This window comes from Rhinoderma darwinii, chromosome 2, assembly GCF_050947455.1.
Source record: "Rhinoderma darwinii isolate aRhiDar2 chromosome 2, aRhiDar2.hap1, whole genome shotgun sequence".
Lineage (NCBI taxonomy): Eukaryota > Metazoa > Chordata > Amphibia > Anura > Rhinodermatidae > Rhinoderma > Rhinoderma darwinii.
Window position 1 is genome coordinate 197,339,378 of NC_134688.1, and position 19,502 is coordinate 197,358,879.

A 19,502-nucleotide genomic window follows, 5' to 3' on the forward strand; every position below is an offset into this window, starting at 1 on the left:
TATATATATATAAAAGGTGGAAGAAAAAAAGCAGCACTTCGTGACTGTATAGGTTGGTGCTATGCGAACCTGACCTTAATCCAAAACGGTCCTATAGACATGTGAAGAAATGATCGAAGTACTCCAATAGGTTGATGTAAAAAAAAAATTGGTTTATTGTTCCATGTTTCAGAGGATAAGCTACGTTTCAGTCCTCTCACAGCTTGAAAAAGGTCCTGTGAGAGGACTGAAACATAGCTTATCCTTTGAAACATGAAACAATAAACCACATTTTTGTTAGACATCAACCTATTGGAGTGCTGCGATCATTTCTTCACACACACACACACACACACACACACACACACACACACACACACAAACATATATATGGCAAATAAGGGTGATCTATTTCAAACAGCAAAACAGGATGCAACATTTCTGTCCAACCTTAGAACCTTTTTCAAGTATAAGGTTGGACAAAAACGTTGCATCCTGTTTTGCTGTTTTAAATAAATCACCTTTATTTGCCATACCGGAGTACTGCAGCATTTATTTTTATATACATTCATTATCCTTGGATCAGGATTACCTGCTGGGCACCCATGTCCATTTTGGAATTTATCCTTGAGTGATGCTTTTTTCTATTACTATATATATATATATATATATATATATATATATATGTCTCCTGGCTGGCTCGCCAATGTAAAAAGGGGGTGGATTAATAGCGTGGTTCACCTACTCGTGTCACCCACTATTACAACCTCCTTTATAATCAGGGTCACTAGGGTTATGCCTAGTTCCCCTACCATTTTCTTATACTAATGTCAATCTAATTGCTTTGCTACTCAGTAAGGGAAAACGATTGTAAGTAAATAAAGGTAATATTCATTAATACAAACAGTAATCACTTTTAGATAAAATACACCAAACACAGTAAATAATCACAGTATATTATCAATGTATCCCAAAACACATAACAACTTAATATGTATTAAGTACACTGACACTACACGGCACAGTATAAACAATGTATCACAATCCTAATCTATACCACCACCCACTTACCTAAATATACATATATAAGTTGTGTTACAATACATACACATAAGTTACGTTGTAATTCTCACACACTCACTATTTTTGTCCCACTCCCTCCTAAATAACTGTCCCTGTACACTAAGGGTTAACAAGAGAGGAGGAGGATAAAGGGTTACCAGGGAAGTCAGGTAAAGGGTTCACAATGGGAATGAGCAGGCAGGGGGGAAAGGGTTAACTAGGGATGTCAGGTCAGCAAGGGTTAACCAGGGATGTGCAGGTAGGCAAAGGGTTAACTCAGTATGTTGCTGAAGTGTAGGGGAGAGAGGGTTAAAGTGCAGGGTTAGGACGTGGGTGAAAGGGTTGCTCTAGGGGAATTAGGGAGAGAGATGGGAAAGGGTTAAATGCAGCTATTTCTGCATTAGATACTTAGCACTCGTTGGTGTAGGGGAGCGTCGGTGCAGGAGTCCGTTGGTGGAGCATGAGGCAGGCAGGAAAGGCAACAGGAGAGGTGAGCCGGTCCGTAGTGGAGCTGGGGAGCAGGTAAGTAGCTGTTGTTGGTGGAGTGGTGAAGCAGGTCCCAGCTGCGCCCCTGAGCGTACCGAAACAGGGCTATTTAAACCCTGTCGGTATGCTCGTAAATGGGGGCGAGTGGCACTCGCCCCCGGCTAACACTAACATGGGTCGGCGCGGTGATGTGACGTCACCGGCCGACCCATGAGCATGAGAGCGCCCGCACGCGCGAGAGCGCCCATGCGCACGGGAACTTTGAAATGGAGACAGGAGATCAAACAGTATCTCCTATCTCCATGGCTTACAAACAAAGCAGGACAATTAATAATTGTCCTGCCTTGTTGTGAAGCCGTTGCTCATGACCAGGGCCGTGTCTCTATAGCCCTGGCTCATGAGACATCACACTATATATATATATATATATATATATATATATATATATATATATATATATACATATCAAGAGGGGACACTTCCCTTTACACAGTATATATACACTACCTGTCAAAACTTTTAGAACACCTTAATTTTTCCAGTTTTTATTGATATTTAAACAGTTTAACCCCTTCAGGACCCTGTTTTGGCCTTCATGACACAGTCGATGTTTTAAAATGTGACATGTGTTACTTTATGTGGTAATAACTTTGGAATGCTTATACTTATCCAAGCGATTCTGAGATTATTTTCTCGTGACATATTGTACTTTATGGTAGTGAAAACGTTTGGTCGAAAAACGTAATATTTATTTCTGAAAAACACCAAAATTTTGAGAAAATGTGCAAAAAATAAAATTTTTCTAAATATAAATGTATCTGCTTGTAAAACAGATAGTAATGCCACACAAAATAGCTACTAGTTAACACTTCCCATATGTCTACTTTGCATCATTCCTTGAACATCCTTTTATTTTTCTAGGACGTTACAACGTTTAGAATTTTAGCAGCAGTTTCTCACATTTTCAAAAAATTACAAAAGGCTATTTTTTCAGGGACCAGTTCAGTTCTGAAGTGACTTTGAGGGCCTTATATATTAGAAAGTCCCCATAAATCACCCCATTTTAAAAACTGCACCCCTCAAAGTATTTAAAACAGCATTCTCAAAGTCTCTTAACCCTTTAGGCGTTTCACAGGAATTAAAGCAATGTAGAGGTAAAATTTTAGAATTTTATTTTCCTTGACGAAATTCATTTGTAATAAAAAAAATTCTGTAACACAGAATGTTTTACTAGAGAAACTCAACTCAATATTTATTGCCCAGATTCTACAGGTTGTAGAAATATCCCACATGTGGTGCTAGTGCGCTAATGGACTGAAACAAAGGCCTCAGAAGCAAAGAAGCCCCTAGCGAATTTTGGGGCCCCCTTTTTTTTTAGAATATATTTTAGGCACCATGTCAGGTTTGAAGAGGTGTTGTGGTGCCAAAACAGTGGAAACCCCCCAAAAGTAGCCCCTCAAGGAATTTATCAGAGGGTATAGTTAGCATTTTGACCCCTTAGTTTTTTTTGCTAAATTAATTTGAATTAGTCTGTGAAGATGAAAATCTACTTTTATTCTGTATAACAGAATTATTTAATTTTTACAAGCAATAAAGGAGAAAAAGCAACATTTGTAAAGCAATTTCTCCCGATTACGGCAATACCCCATATGTGGTAATAAACTGCTGTTTAGACCCACAGCAAGGCTCAGAAAAGAAGGAGCACCATTTGGATTTTTGAGCTCAGATTTTGCTGGAATGGTTTTCGGTGCCAAGCATAGACCTAAAAAATATTTAGGTATTCATCTAGGGGTATAATGAGGGTTTTTAGTTTTGTTATAGGTTTTATAGAGTGTCCAATTTTAAAAATGGGTAAAAGACCAGAATGATAAAGGGAGGGGTGGGGGTTTCAAAAGTGTATATATATATATATATATATATATATATATATATATATATATATATATATATATATATATATTTACATTTTTTAATCCAGGGAGGTGTGGAAGATGCGGAAGAAGTCCTCCATGCAGAGTCCGGGTTTTGATGGACAGGTGTCGCACTGATATATCGTATCCTTACAGATACCCCTTTTTGCACAGACACGGCACCCTTTTTGTGCCCTGCATTTTTTTTTGTGTTGCAGGCACTTCACTTGGAAAGTGCTGCTCAGGAATGGCAAGAACTACTTGAAGCAGCAGAAGTTTCCCCCACCTCGTCCCCAAGCAGAAGAAATGTTATCATTTTTTTTTTTGGAACTCCAAGTAGGTACCCGGGTGGCCAGCTTTACGGAAAATTAAAAATGAATTGTACAGTGCCATCTGTACAAGGTACACTGCCAATTTTTCGTACCAAAGTTGTAGTTGTCCGATGGGCCATGTATCTATGTTGTCTGATGGGCCTGATGGGCCATGTATCTAAGCCTACCACATGGTAGACTAAGGCTGGGTTCACACAACCTATTTTCAGACGTAATCGAGTCGTATTATGCCTCATTTTACGTCTGAAAATACGGCTCCAATACGTTGGCAAACATCTGCCCATTCATTTGAATGGGTTTGCCGACGTACTGTGCCGACGACCTGTCATTTACGCGTCGTCGTTTAACACCTGTCAAACGACGACGCGTAAAATGACTGCCTCGTCAAAGAAGTGCAGGGTACTTCTTTGAAACGTAATTTGAACCGTTCTTCATTGAATTCAATGAAGAACAGCTCAAATGATCGGCCGTCAAAGACGCCTCGCATAATGCGAGGAGGAGCTTTTACGTCTGAAACGACGCAGCTGTTTTCTCCTGAAAACAGTTTGTCTTTTCAGACGTAAAAGCCAGGTCTCGTGTGCACATACCCTTAGATACATGCACCCAGCAGACAGTAATCTGATTATTTATAAAATTACTGTCTGCTGGGACCCTGTATTTAAGCCTACCAAGCGGTAGGCTTAGCTACAGGGCCCATCAGACAGGATCACACATGTTTAACAATCCTTGTTAACATTTTATTGAGAGTAAAAAAAACTCTGTCATCGAAGTAGCCCTCGAATCCGAAGTAGTCCAACAACTGAACCTGTAAACAAAGCACAAACACACAAAAAAATTTGTAACACATAAAAAATAAAAGCAATTATTATACTTACCTTTCCTGGGTCCTGCACTGGAGCCGCAATGTCAGCGAGCTGGGCCCTGTATCTAATCCTATCATATGTGAGACTGTCTGCTTAGCCACTGCATCTAATCCTATCCATAGCTATAGGGTTTTAGTGCTATAGATATGCTGTCTCCCCTGACGTTTTAGGACTTTAGCGATGCACTTGGCTGCTAGTGCTGCATCATTGCGTCACTTAGGTGGCCCCGCAATGCAACTGAATGCTGTGGCCGTTGGCCATGAGAACAAGTTATGGGGAGGGGCCAAGAAGGACTTTTGCACCAGGGTCCATTAGCATTTAGCTACGGCCTTGCTGTATCCTAAAAGCCTAAAGCTGACAATAGAAGCCTCAGTACATTCTTCTCTGTACAATTACTACAAAAATTCTGTTTCCATAAGGCTAGTCAGAGCTCCCTGTAACCAGTTTTACCTTCTCCACATTGACACGCACAATGAGTTAATTGAAGAAGTTTTAAAGTTTTATTTGGCATTCATGAGTATTTCGCCTTTGGTTAGCCATTTTCGTCCACAATCTCATAATAGAAAGTATAGGAACAACATGCACTTTTAATGAAAAGACAAATGTCTACTCAGAGCCATTAATACACTTTATTTCCCTTGATGTGCCCAGGTATAATATGATACAAAAGGCTTCACTGATTCTTCTCCCACTCGTAAGACCAATAAATGTTCATGTACTTACAGCTGAAAGGGTATACACATTCAAGCTGCATCTAAGAGTATGTTCATGCAGCAGATTTGTTGCAGAAATGTCTGCAATTTCTGTATTTCTGCTAGCTCCATTCAGATATACAGTATGGGAGAGTCAAAATTTTCTGCAAAAAAATCTGCCTCGTGTGAACATTAGCCTAAAGGTGGCCTTTGAAGTAGCTATTGAAGTCATATTAGGTCTAGTTTTACATTACTGTCTTTTCTAATATATTAAGTTACATTTATTTCTTTACTCCTCTAAGGAGTTAGACCTGATGCTTTGTGATAGAGATTCGCATTTGCTAAGAAAGGAAAAGCTCATACTGAGAAGTTATACAATAGACTTCTTGTTTTTTATCTTGAAAGGATTTAAGAATATAGTGAGTTCTGGTTTGTCCAGTGCTTTCAAAAGTTTCACTGTATTATTTTGTCTTTGTGTAATTACAGATTTTTTAGAGAAATAAAAGTTATAGGAGTAAAATTATTTTAACCCCTTCAGAACCCTGGCAGTTTTGGCCTTCAGGACCCATAACATTTTTCAGCTATTTGTCTTCATACATTTTGACCGTCATAACTTTTTTATTTTTACTTTTAACTGACTGTATGAGGCCTTGTTTTTTTTTTTTTGCAGAACATGCTAGGGCCCCATTTTGGGAATCACATATGTTAATTTTTTTTATTTTTAACAGATTTATAATATAGAGAAAAAACAGGGCAAAAAAACTAATTATTTTGCTCTAGTTTTCGTTTCTTAGGCTATTCACCAATAATCTTAAATAGTTTTATAAGTTTACTGTAGAAATCATTATGGTTATGGGGATACCAAATATAATTACAACATATTGGTGTCTTTCACAGCCCTAGGGTCCTATAATGGAACATGGGAGTTCTGCCCATAGCTGTGTCTTCTAAAGACTAACTCTATTGTCACAGAAAATAGATAATGATAAAGGAGTCTATTTTAGAAAACCCATTTTCAAATACCCTATTTGTGAATTCTGAATTAACAGACAGGGGTCCATACATTACATTGACAGCACTTTGATTTCAGTGACTACTGTACAACTCCAACAAGAAGAAATCAAGCAGGACCAAAAGTGATCCAATAAAAATACCACTGACCTTTATTCATTCATTAATAGAAAAAAACCCATATAGATAAAAAGTTTAAAGATGAGTACACACACAAACTGAAAATCAACAAGATGATGGACAACTCGAATGTTCATAATTCTATATTAATCCATACACATGACAGTATAAATATATCTAATATATCTAATAAAAAGGTAAATATGTATCTGGATGTACAAAAAATATACTTAGATAAGGCGTTAGAAAATATCAATATATAATTAGGCCTTATTCACACGAACGTGTGTGTTTTGCGCGGGTAAAGAATGCAGCGTTTTTCCTGCTTTGCAGTTCCGTGTGACGTCTAGGTATGGTGCGTGTCTGCGTTTTTTACGCGCGTATGTCATCCGTATGTCACGCTTTTCACGTCAGCAAAATAAACTGAAGGAGGTGTTTTTCTTTATTAAAATAATTTCTTTAGCAACTGTTGCGTGAATTACGCACACAGCACACAGCACACCATTGTGTGTTAGGGGGAGGGCACCAGTGGCGGATCCTCATATGGGCAGTTTGGGCAGCCCCCCGTGGCTCCCAGGCGGCCCATGGCCGCCCAAACTGCACATAACTTCAAAAAACGATGCATGGATGCTGCCGGCTGCATTACCGCGGTTGTCGGTCCCATGAAGAGATGGTGCTGGGGGAGTGCAGGGGGAGTCATAATTGCAGGGGCGAGCTGGGCCAGGGAACAGGGGGCGTGCGCCACGACCCCGCTATTTACATCTAAAGAGGTTTATTCTTAGGGGGGGGGTACAGAAAGGAAAAGGGGAGGGGTGAGTTAGTACCACATTAACAAGTCATGTTCAACTTATTCACCCCAGGAGAACTGACTAGCAGAAATGCTGCACGATAGGCACGTCTGATAGAACACGCCTTTCTGACGCTGTACGCACCCCCAGAGGAGACCAAGATGGCAGAAGCGCTCTATTCACATTCTGAAGAGAAGAGCAGGCTGGTTAGATGAGTGAGCTGTGGCTGTGTAAAAGAGTGAACGCCGCTCACTGCACTCATCCTCCTGCCCCCACTAGCGCTAAAGGGATTGGTCCAATTCTAGGGGGGATTATACTGCAAGGGGGAGGTCTGACCATTTACTGACTGCAGAGGGCTCTATGGGGGGATTATTTCCCATCCATAGAGCCCTCTACAGTAAGTGATATTCTCAGACCCCCCTTGCAGTATAATCCCCCCCATAGAGCCCTAAGTAGTTATCATACTGCAAGGGGGAAGTCAGAGCAGATAGCTCCTTCCCCCCAGAGCCATAAGAGTCAGACACTCAGACCCTCCCATAGACACTCTGACCCCCCCCCCTTGCAGTATAATCCCCCTCAGAGCCCTCAGGAGTTATTTTACTGCAAGGGGAGAGGTGTCTCATGGCTTAAAGGGTAAGTAAACGTTAAAAAAACTTTTGACATGTCATAGTGACATGTCAAAAGTTCTGATCGGTGGGGATCCTAGCACTGAGACCTCCACCAATCGCTAAAAAGAAGTGTGAGCATTTTGCGACTTTGTTTCTGATCATCTTTCCTCTTATAGCCGACCCCATCAGAGAAGATGTAGCTTGTGAGTCACTGGATTTATAGAGAATCTGTCACCTCTCCTGACATGTCTTTTACAGATAATCCTTATATTTTATAAAAAGTCTCTGTGTAGTCCAGGACCATTAGACAAAATGGTGTTACCATTTCCCTTGTCAGGTTGACGTGTCCCTACACAGAGGGATGCTTTCAGTGATAGTTGGAGACTGTCAGTATGTAGGGACACAGCCCTTTGACAAGGGGATTCGTAACACTCATTTGTCAATGCTCGCACAGAAAGGTGGTGTTAACTATAGACATGGTGTGGCAGGGTGGTGGTGTAAAGGGGAGACCCAACCTTGGGGGACAGCCCAGGGCCTATGGTCTACTTAATCCGCCACTGGAGGGCACCAATAAGCCACTCTGCCTTGGTCAGGATTTTTACATATAGGGCTAGGGTAGCTCTTTAATGAAGTATATTGAAGACATCCCAAACCCTTTTTTCCCTACAACTGCACCCCCCACACTAAGGAGGAGCTTGAATGGAGTAGTGGTTGATCATTCGGCCTGCTGCTATGTTTAACGTCTATAGGCCATATGGAAACAGCCGAGCGCATGCAGGACCATGTTTTATTCATAGGTCTCCGCACTGCGGTCACGCAGTGAGAAGGAACGAGGGTCTCGCGACCCCCTTTCTACTGATTGTTAAGCCCCCAGCGATCAGACATTTATCACCTATCCTGTGATAGGTGGTATAACCTCTTTAAGCTCTATCTGATTTTAAAATGAAACAGGAAGGAAGCCTTAACTGCCTAAAATAATTAAATATTATTGGTTTATTATGCATCATTATTTCACTTTCCATCACTTTTTATTAGTTAAAAGTTGATACAATGCTTATTTTATTTTTTATACTTATAAAAGAAGAACTCAAAATAGACCTTGACGGAGTAATATAACCCAGAAAGACAATTATGTGGATATATAATATACTTTTATTGATTATATTAAAAAAGAGGCACAACGAAAAATATGTAAAAATAGAAACAACATGAAGCTGGTAAATATTCCTCCTGAGAAATACATAGAGAAACGCGCGTCGAGGCGGCTGGTATACTGTTACAAAGATTCTTAACCAGGTATGCCCCTGTAACCTTGTTTCAAATATTTCATCATTCACTTTGTTTCCATTAACTTTTTTCTTAAGTGTCACTACACCACACTGTGCAAACAAAGGAATTCTTCTGTAGAATTTATATATTCATTAATTATTTGGTATGTCACTTATATTACTAACATTTATATAACATAGGGGTTTTCGATTGGTCTTTACACTGTATATATATTTACATATCCACATACCTGTGTTTAGAGTCCATTACCAGAGGCGTAGCTAGGTTCTCCTGCACCCGGGCCAAAGATTCAGATTGCCCCCCCCCCCCCAACTTATTTCCGACATCTCCTTCCCCCTCGCCATGTTTGCTTTCTCTACCAATCAATTTTTTATGGAACTCGAGCATAAAAGCATTTCTACATTTTACAATTATAGTTATATAATGTAATATAAGAATAAATTAAATGAAAATAAATTAAAGAGGCCACACACAGCCCCTGTCTTGTAGATAGTGCCACACAAATCCCCCCTTGTAGATAGCGCGCACGCACAGCCCCCCTTTTAAATAGAGCCTCACAGCCCCCTTTGTAGATAGTGCCACACACAGCCCGCTTCTCCCTTGTAGATAGCGGCACACTCCCCCCTTGTAGATAGTGCCACACACAGCCCGCTGCCCCTTTGTAAATAGCGCCACACTCCCCCTTGTAAATAATGCCACATTACCCCCCTTTTAAATAGCGCCACACTCGCCCACTTGTACTTGGCACCACACTGTAAACAGCGGTGAGCGGTAGCCTACTGCTACCACTCTTCGCTCTGCCTGGTGTGACTTACCGGAGGAGCTGAGGAGGTCATGCGGCACAGGCAGCGGCGGAGTTCCTTCTTACTAGGGTTGGTGACAGCCAGGGCCGACCTTAAATTGGATGGCGCCCTGTGCGGGACTCTCTATTGCCGTCCCCTACACAAACAAAAAATTAACCACATATGTAGACACGCTGGAACATGTATACTGTACATACATAAAGACAGATATTTAGACATACAGGCAAATATACATACACACATTCTGGAATACATACATACATACAGGTAAATATCTCAGTGATAACTCTCTGAGTACAGATAATGGAGTAGTTGTTACCTGCAGTCCTATGTAATACCACAGATAACACAGTGATAACTCTGAGTACAGATAATGTAGCAGTTGTAAGAGACAAACACAGTGATAACTCTCTGAGTACAGATAATGTAGTAGATGTAAGAGACAAACACATGCAGAGACACACACACACACACACACACACACACTGTAACATATACACATACAAACACAGAGACACATACTGTATACACACTATGCGCACATATACACACAGACACTCACCATGTCTACTTGCTGACAGGATCACAGATTTCTTTCAGGACGGGCTGTGGGTGAAGCTTCCTCCTCTGCTTCTCTGCTGTTATTTACTCTGTGTGTAACAGCAGAGCACAGAGTAGAGGCAGAGCCCAGTGGCGCCCCCTACATGCTGGGAGGGTGCAGCACGGAAGTGAGCCAGTCCAGTCCCCTGACCAGAGTCATCTGACCTCATGTCACTGACGTGAGGTCAGGCAGGTGACAGGTAAGGTGACTGGACAGGTCCACTCCCTGGCCGTCACCAACCCCAGTCAGAACGCCGCTGCGTGATTTCCTGGCTCTTCCTAAAGCTGCTGCAGGTGTCCGACATACAGGGCACCTATCAGCAGCGATCAGCTGCTCTGCGGCGCTCCCCTCTTCCCTACCACCTAGTTGTGCCCAGGGCACATGCCCCGCCTGCCCCCCTAGCTACGCCCCTGCCATTACCACTGTATATTTACCAGCTTCATGTTGTTTTTATTTTTACATATTTTTTGTTGGGCCTCTTTTTTAATATTTAATTAATAAAAGTATATTTTATATCCACATAATTGTCTTTCTGGGTTATATTACTCTGTCAAGGTCGATTTTGAGTTTAGAATATGTATATTGAGTATTGAACCATGTTCTAATGTGTTTTGGATCATACATTAGAAAATTTATAAAAGAAGAAGTCTGCCTGCTAAAATATCATTACCACTACCTACCACTGTAAATTACCCACAGAGGTCAAATAAAGATGGGTATTAAAAAATAATTAAGGATCTCAGATGTGATGAGCAAGACGTAATACAAGAACATATTAGAAGTATTTCCCTTTGGTAACATATCTTTTGAGCTATGAGTCAGGAGGTATGGGCTTTAATACAGGGGCAAAGTTAATAATCTACCAAAAATGCTAGACACAACCATTTTTTAACTGCTAATAAATCACTATGTTTTAGTATCTAAAATGAGGTCCTGGTTAAGTAGTTATTGGCAGCCATTGTATTTAAGTGTTGATACCACAGACAGCATACTGTATATACTGAGTGCTGGTAATCCTAACAGACTAGGGTAAAAGATAACCATAATGAGAGTTTATACAGATGTTCTGCAAAAAAGTATTCCAGTGCATTTACGTTGAACACATAAATATATATATATATATATATAGTCACACATTGTTTGCTCACGTCCAATCAGGGCCGGATCAAGGTTGTCGGAGGCCCCAGGGTTGGTGGAACCCCCTACTGTCTTATTGGTACCATTCAGTATTACCATTCAGTAATAGCCACTAGACTTTAACTTCCAAGTCTAGGTAACTGAACTCATCCCCCTTAGTTAAGCCTCTGAAAATAAAGTGCCATTTTTTGGAAGAGGAGGAAATTGTTCCGTTCTGGGCTTCATCATTACATGTCAGCAGCTCACACACGGATAGGTGGTAATTTGAAGAGAGTGTGCATGACACGTAATGTGGCAATCTCGATGGTGAACCCCTAAGTTTGGCTGCCGGAAATGCTGAAGGGGCCTGGATAGTGGAGGCCATCGGTTGGTGAAGACTTATGGGTCATTTCCATTCTGCCCTACCTATAATCCAGCCCTGTGTCCAATTAGGTGTAGTTTAGACCATCATGTATATACAGTAAGCAAAGTGCACATAAAGATCTTCAGGTAATATCACACTGGTCACCTTATCTATAGTAGACGTCTGAAAAACATAATTATAATTGGGATCAAATAACCAAACTGTTATAAAACAATCCACTTAGAGTTGCTTTACAACAAGGGATTACATCCAGTAGTTCAGATAAATAATAAATGTCTCTAAATAAGTTATTCATTAATATATAATACTCACATGACATACTTGACATTCCATCGTGTGTAAAGTATGACAGAGTAAGTAAAAAAGCAGAAAGTTCCTGGTTTCGAGGTAAAAATACCAAATGATTGATATATCTATTACTTTACAGCAAAGAGATTGACTTTTTAGTTAACTCAAAGGGTGGTGTTAATCCTAGAATTAGAGAAAATGATGCCTTCCAGAAGTCTACCTTACAAAATCTACACAGAATGCAAGATTCCAGAAGTATTTTATCCTAGAAGACAACGATCAATTATACAAGCCAAAGTGTAAATCATACTAAGATACAGTGATCAAAGGATCATAAGATATAAATGTTACCTGTACAATGGCGCTTCTGAAAGACCTGCCCACTGTAATAAATTATGATTGCTGCAGACAAGTTGCTGCAAGGAACAATGGGTTCTATTTATATAAGATGAAATATTTATGCACTGAGGTTAATTTAAGTCTGATTATCACAAATAAACATATTTATGGCAAATTGCATTCTTGTAAATCCTTTTATGTGATGGAAGTGATTGCTCATTTAATACGACTGCAGTCACAGCAAAAGAATGGAGTGACTGTCACATGAAAACTTCTCCCTTTTCACACTGGGCAATGTTTTGTGAAGGTCGAATATGACGTAGAAACTCTTTGAGGAGTAAGTAGAGCTGACATGATGAGTAGAATATACATTACTGGATTAGGAACTGGGCATGATACATATACCATTAAGTTACTAGGTTTTGGTATAAAACAGGTTACCATAGATCAGTGTTCCCCAACCAGTGGCTTTTCTTGGGACCCTTACATGTGGCTCCCGAGCTGCTGCAGGAACCAGGAAGGTCATAGTTTTACTGGAACTTGTCACTAAAACCAAAACCATATCACTGGCAAATAACATTAGGCTTTATAGGCTTTACCCTTTTTATATTCTGTGTGAGGGGTTTGAGGGTGACTAGCAACCTACAAAAGGTTGGAAACCTCTGCCAATGATGATACACTTTATATGCAAATTTTATATGATGACATTGTTTTTTTTATAGGATAAATGTCATGTTCAGGGTGTCCTTTACACAAATAAATAATCATTTTTAAGTAGAAAATTGGCTCACCATGGAGAAAGGCGATGTTTAGCTAGTTTAGGTGCAAAAATAGTCTGCTATTCACAGCAAGAATTACATTATTGTTACTATGTATTTGCCTATTCTATACGTCACAAAATATAATGCATGTTTTCGTCTTTGTTTCTAGGTGCTGTATAATTTATTCAAGTCATTCTGTGAGATGAAAACAATTGGGACAACTGACATTCTGTCTGGAACGGCAAATTTCTTTGTGGTGGGAATAGGAGGTGTTTTAATTGGTATCGTATTTGGATTTGTAGCTGCGTTCACCACCCGATTCACCCGCAATATCCGTGTCATTGAGCCGCTTTTTGTCTTCCTGTATAGCTATTTGTCGTACCTAACTGCGGAAATGTTCCACCTTTCAGGCATTATGGCGTAAGTAATTAGTCAAACATCTATTCCATAATTACAAAGTTTTGCCCTATTTGTCTATATGTAAAACCTTATAGTAGTCCGGACACCACCAGTATGAGCTAATACACTATAGATGTCAGCTTTGATAGGACATGTTTGAGTCTCTTTATTAATTATTACTACCTGGCTTAATTCACACAGGGCAAAAACATGATGGATCGTAAAGTGGTTCTATCCTTTTAGCAAGTAGCACTCAGTTGGCTGAATGTTAAAATTGTTAAAAAGTTTGTAATGTACCTGATCTACCAATTTGGTAACTGAGTCGAGATCTCTTTGACAGATGTCACATAGCCAGTTTGTGTGTTTACACTACCAGACTATGTGTCAGAATTAGGACCCAAAGGCTTCATTGTCCTGGCAGTGGCTCTTCCCTCTGAGCCAGCTCAAACATTACAAAGCCCGACTGCTGAATCTATTGTCCTGATTCCTGCCTCTCTTGATTCTTTCCTTGATTGATTCACCCTTTAGGTTTCTAAATAAGCCTGGACCTTGCGTTTCCTCCTTGCCAGACTAATGAGCTACCTGCCTGTAGTCTAGTTTCTTGATGCCTCTCTACAAACTGTTGTTGCTTAACTGTTTACCAAACTCGGACTGTTTCCTGACCACGGCTCAGACTTACGCGGCAACTGTTGACGCTTATCTGTGTACCCAACCTGGACTATTACTCTTGCTGTTAGCAACCTCCTGAACTGATTGTTTCAGCCACTGGACGCCAAATCTGCTACAGACCTTGACACTATGATCACACACCATGCATAGACTACAATGTAAGTAGGGTGCATATAGTCTTACTGCTTTGATATGGACAGAAATGGAACATGAAACCTACTACAAACTGTCAACAATTTTAGCACTCTGTTTACAGAAATCTACCTAATAATAGCGCAGAACTCCTTTAATTGCAACACTAACACACAAAAAAAATGTCATAGACCTGTTCCTTATTGGAAAATACTTGTATTGAAGCTATTTTGTTATTATTTTGTTTGAAGACACAAAAAGACAACTCCTAGAGCATTATTAAAACAGCACCAATCTCTAATGCAATATCTGAATAGTGATTAACATTGCTTGTCCAAGCTTTACCAAACCCACTATAAATTGCCTCTTTTAAATGCTCCCTAAAGGCCCGTTTGCATGCAGCAACTTTTCGAACTACTGTGCCGGGTACGGTCATTCATTGAATTTCATAGGCTCTGTCTAAAACTGTTATGCCTGCAGCAAAATATTTATATTTGGTCTCTAGCAATAACATCTAATTCCTTGAGTTACCAGCATCTGGACCCCACGTTGTCAGCATATTGTCAGAGGTGTTGCTTTATACTATACATAGATGCAAATCATAAGTAGAGGTAGCCATAGTCTTTCTTTCAACAATAGCCAATCTGATTGTTCACAGTTGCTATGTAGGAACAGGAGCATTTTCATATATTGCACAAAGAAACAAAGATCTGAAAAATAAGTGAAAAGAACAAGAAAAGATAATGAATGAAACGGCCGCCACTCTGCGTCACCATCGTATACTTAGCTGTTCACGGCATCCTCTGGCTCCCGGCCAATGCTGCGTCCCTTTCTCTATCGGGTCTGGTAACGACCTCTATCACCGCTGCTGTCCTCTTGCATCTCAGCCTCTTTCTAGTGCGTGTGCTGACCTTTCCTCCCTTATAAAAAGATTCCACCCACACCACTAGCTTGCTAGTGAAATACTTAATTATCGTTTGTTTGGATTACCTGTTATTGACCTCTGCCTGCCATCTGCTCTGACTTCTTGCTTGTTACAGTGACGACCCTCTGTCGTCTGCCCTTACCTTTGGCTCCGCCAACCATGAGTGCTTGCATGCCATCTGCCCTGACCTACGCTATACCTGACTCTGCATATTCTGTTGTTTCTGCCCCACGTCTGTCCATGTCAACCGTGGCCAAGGGAGATAACTTTGGAGGTAGTGACCTGGGGATACTAGAGGCCATGGGGCATCTGTGTGGGCGTTATACTGTATGGGGCATCTGTGTGGGCATCTGTGTGGGCATTATACTGTATGGAGCATTATACTGTATGGTGGCAGCTATGGGGGCATTAAACTGTGTGAGGGGCACTATGGGAGCATGATACTGTGTGGGCTGAACCGGGTGTGTATTGGCGGGAATTTGTTGGGATTAGAGGCATGGCTTAAAATAAAAAAAACGCGCTCTGCATCGATTGTCCCTCTTTGTGATACTTGAAAGTATAGCACTGTCTACAGGGAGGGCTGTACAACACTGTATGGGGAGGCTGTATAGCCCTGTCTACAGGGGGCACTGTATAGCACTGTCTACAGGGAGGCTGTATAGCACTGTCTACAGAGGGGTCTGTATAGCACTGTCTACAGGAGGGGGCTGTATGGCACTACTTACAGGGGGTCACTAGCTACAAGGGCGGGCTGTGTGTGGCACCCAGGGAAGGCGGCCCCAGTCAAAAGTTTGCTATGGGGCCCAGTGTTTCCTAGTTATGCCCCTGACAATGGATGCCCATAAAGTTAATATCAGGAGGATCATTTCATGTCTAAAAGGGATTGCATGGGATTTTCATGTCTAAGGATTACATGGCAATTTAGCAAGGATGATGCCATGGATGAGACCATATGTTTGTGACTCAGAACTTTAGATACAGCGGGCACTAACTTTCAGACAGCCCATTTCTATTAGGGTATTTAGTATATAAATGTAAGAGGTTTTGTTACTATGACAGATTCTCTAAGTAAAGAAAAAATGCAATTCTTTTGCAGTCTTGGCTTTGATGGTGCTCCACATTCATGTAATATATGTACATCTACAATTATAAATGTACTTAATCTGGCGGGCACCTGAGTTGTGATCAATTTGCTTATAACTTTAGGGGATAATGTTATAGATGAATTCCAAATTTGTTCCAGAATTTTGTACCTGTGTTATGGTGAGTCATGCTGCTTCCTTGGGCTTCTTTAGCAAATCACAGTTCGGCTGTGCATTTGGCTCCCATATTAAACAAGTTTTCATTGAGTGGGAGGATGAGGGTGATGTGTTATTATTGCACCGAATGTGTATTTTAAGCCACGAACTACAGTACGCTGCTTTTTACATTAAAAGACAAAGTTCTCGTCGCAGCCATGTATTTTCATAACCTTCCCTTTTTTTTTTTAACTTAGTTGCAAGTAATACCACTCCTTCAAGTTTGCTGATTCCTGCACATTTTTTACACATAAATGAGACACAAAATCTATCATTCCGATTTTGCGTATCTGGCCCACAGAATGTGTGAATGTCTGCTCATTTGTGCTACTTACACTCCTCAACATTGAAATTTTAACACCAAGAAGGGCAAGACGTAAGGTTATGCAAATGGATGAAGTAGCAGGTTTCGCTAAGATCTGCACATTTTCAAGCACCTACCTGCATTCTGTGTCATGTGGGAGGGGCATAAAAGCTACGTTTTTTAGCCACATAAAACCTCAAAAATCGGATCAAGTGGTGTGGGATAATTGTGCGATGCCTCCTGTTTGTCGACGTGCCAGTTATCGCCACTTGTCGCAAACTGAGATGAACAGAATCCTTGAACTGAGAGACCTTGGCTTATCATTCGGACAGATCGCTACGCACCTAGGCCGAGATGTCAGCACTGTTCAACGTTGCGTGTCCCAGAGGTTGGGAGAACAACAACGAACGGGAATGCCAGCAAGAGGTGCGCGGAGGCGAACCTCTGCACAGATGGATTATCTGATTGGAAGAATGGTGCGTAGTAATCCATTCTGTACTGCAAGTGAAATTGGACATCACATCCCAAGCCTAGGATGGGAACCAGTGTCGACACAAACCATCAGAAGGCATTTGCCAGACGTCCAGCTACAGGTGTTCCATTGAACAAACACCACCACTCTCAAAGGCCATCATGGTGCACAGCAAGATGGCAATGGAGGCTGGAATGGAGGTCTATCTTCTTCAGCGATGAGTCCTGCTTTTGTCTCGGATGCAGTGATAGCCGGAGATTGGTCTAGCTTTCAGAAGCAATGGAGGATTATCTAGGCTATAACATGCCATATTCAAAAGACTGTTTGGGCTGGTATGTGCATGATTCAGCTTGGAGATGCGAATCAAATTTCACAAAAGGAGAAAACACCTCCTGTACCCAAAGGGGAGCTATTCCTGATCTTGGGGATAATTATAATCAAAGTGACCCTTCCATATGTAGACAGGAAAGATATCATAGCCCCATGGGTAACAAGACTAGTGAACCATGGTGCCTTTTCCATAATTCCCTAAGACTTGTGGAACTAGCAGATATGATGGTACATCAGAGGAGTGGCGTCTTTAACCTTCCGGATGATATCTATATAGTGTGTAGTAATAATGCATATAAATGGATACCTATGGGAGCAGAAGGAACCTTTACATTACCTAGACTCCAGACAGCCACATGGGTATGGGAAAATACATATTTTCCTTACAGTAACATGCCAAATCATATGTTGTTCAAGAGGGAAGCCAACCCGAATAAGGCTAAATCCCTAGTACATGTTCCCTGGCAAGAAAAGTTTGGCCTATCACTCAGATTAGTATGGCTGTCTGTAAGAAATGAAAACAATATTGAAAAGCTTGCTGACTTATTTGACAATATTACAGAATATGTTTTTGATGCTTTAAATATAACTAGCACACTTACCAGTCAGCTTATCTTAGTAACTAATCAGCATGCTATAGCCCTTGACTATCTCACAGCATCCCAAGGTCCTGCCTGCTGCCGTTATATAGAACCCTCCGGCTTGTTGCAAGTCAAATATGATATCGAGCAGGCTGAGAAGGAAAAGGAAGAATTCAGGAAAGTTAACTATCAGGATGACTGGAATTTCAACTGTCCAGATTGGTTTAGCTGGCTAAATCCAGCTAACTGGCTTAAGGGAATAGGTGGTTGGTTTTCCAGAATATTACATGTAATTCTGCAGGTATTTATTGTAGGAATACTGTTTTATCTGATTGTCAAACAAATTTTTATGCTGATGACGAAGTGTTGTCTTGGTTAAAAAAACATTGGGACATAAAATAACTTCTACATCCTTGCTCCCAGTAACAGTTTCCACGCCTCAATTTATCAAGGATGATGGATGGATATGCGTCTACTGTGATGGATGGAACCCCTCTCAAGTTGACATATGTGTCCATCGTGGTGTTGTTAGGAAGGAATCAGATAATTAGAGATAGATTTGTGTGGTCAGGAACACCCCACTCTTAGGTAAATGATTTATAGATGATATGTGGGAAAGGATCTCAAGGAAAGTTTGATGATTCCAATGTTTATACGGCTACCCGTGTAATCTGTTTAGGAAGGGATAGGAGGATCCAAGTTTTCTCCTATCGGGTCCCATAGGGATAGAATAGTTGGATGCAGTATTTTTTTAAGAAGAGGGGAACTGTTAAAGTATTTTGTATAAATTGTATAACTGTTATCAAAATGACTGCATTTTTATCTTTGCTGTGGAGCAAATGCAATTAGTGCGGTTTCTAACACTATTATGGGGCACTGGGCTATCCGTAAAAGGCACATTAAAAAAATTGCAGCAACGTCCTCTGTACAGCATATGCCCCGGTGCATCACCTAAGTT

The 19,502-nt window shown here is 40.8% G+C and overlaps 1 protein-coding gene across 3 annotated transcripts in view; it reads left to right on the plus strand.

Moving 5' to 3' along the window:
• LOC142742688 (sodium/hydrogen exchanger 2-like) overlaps positions 1-19,502 on the plus strand; it is a 123,107-nt gene that overhangs the window by 48,632 nt on the left and 54,973 nt on the right. For all 3 annotated transcript variants that reach the window (XM_075852703.1, XM_075852701.1, XM_075852702.1), the window contains one exon: positions 13,604-13,854. In XM_075852703.1, coding sequence (XP_075708818.1) covers positions 13,604-13,854 — 251 coding nt within the window. The remainder of the gene's footprint in view (positions 1-13,603; positions 13,855-19,502) is intronic.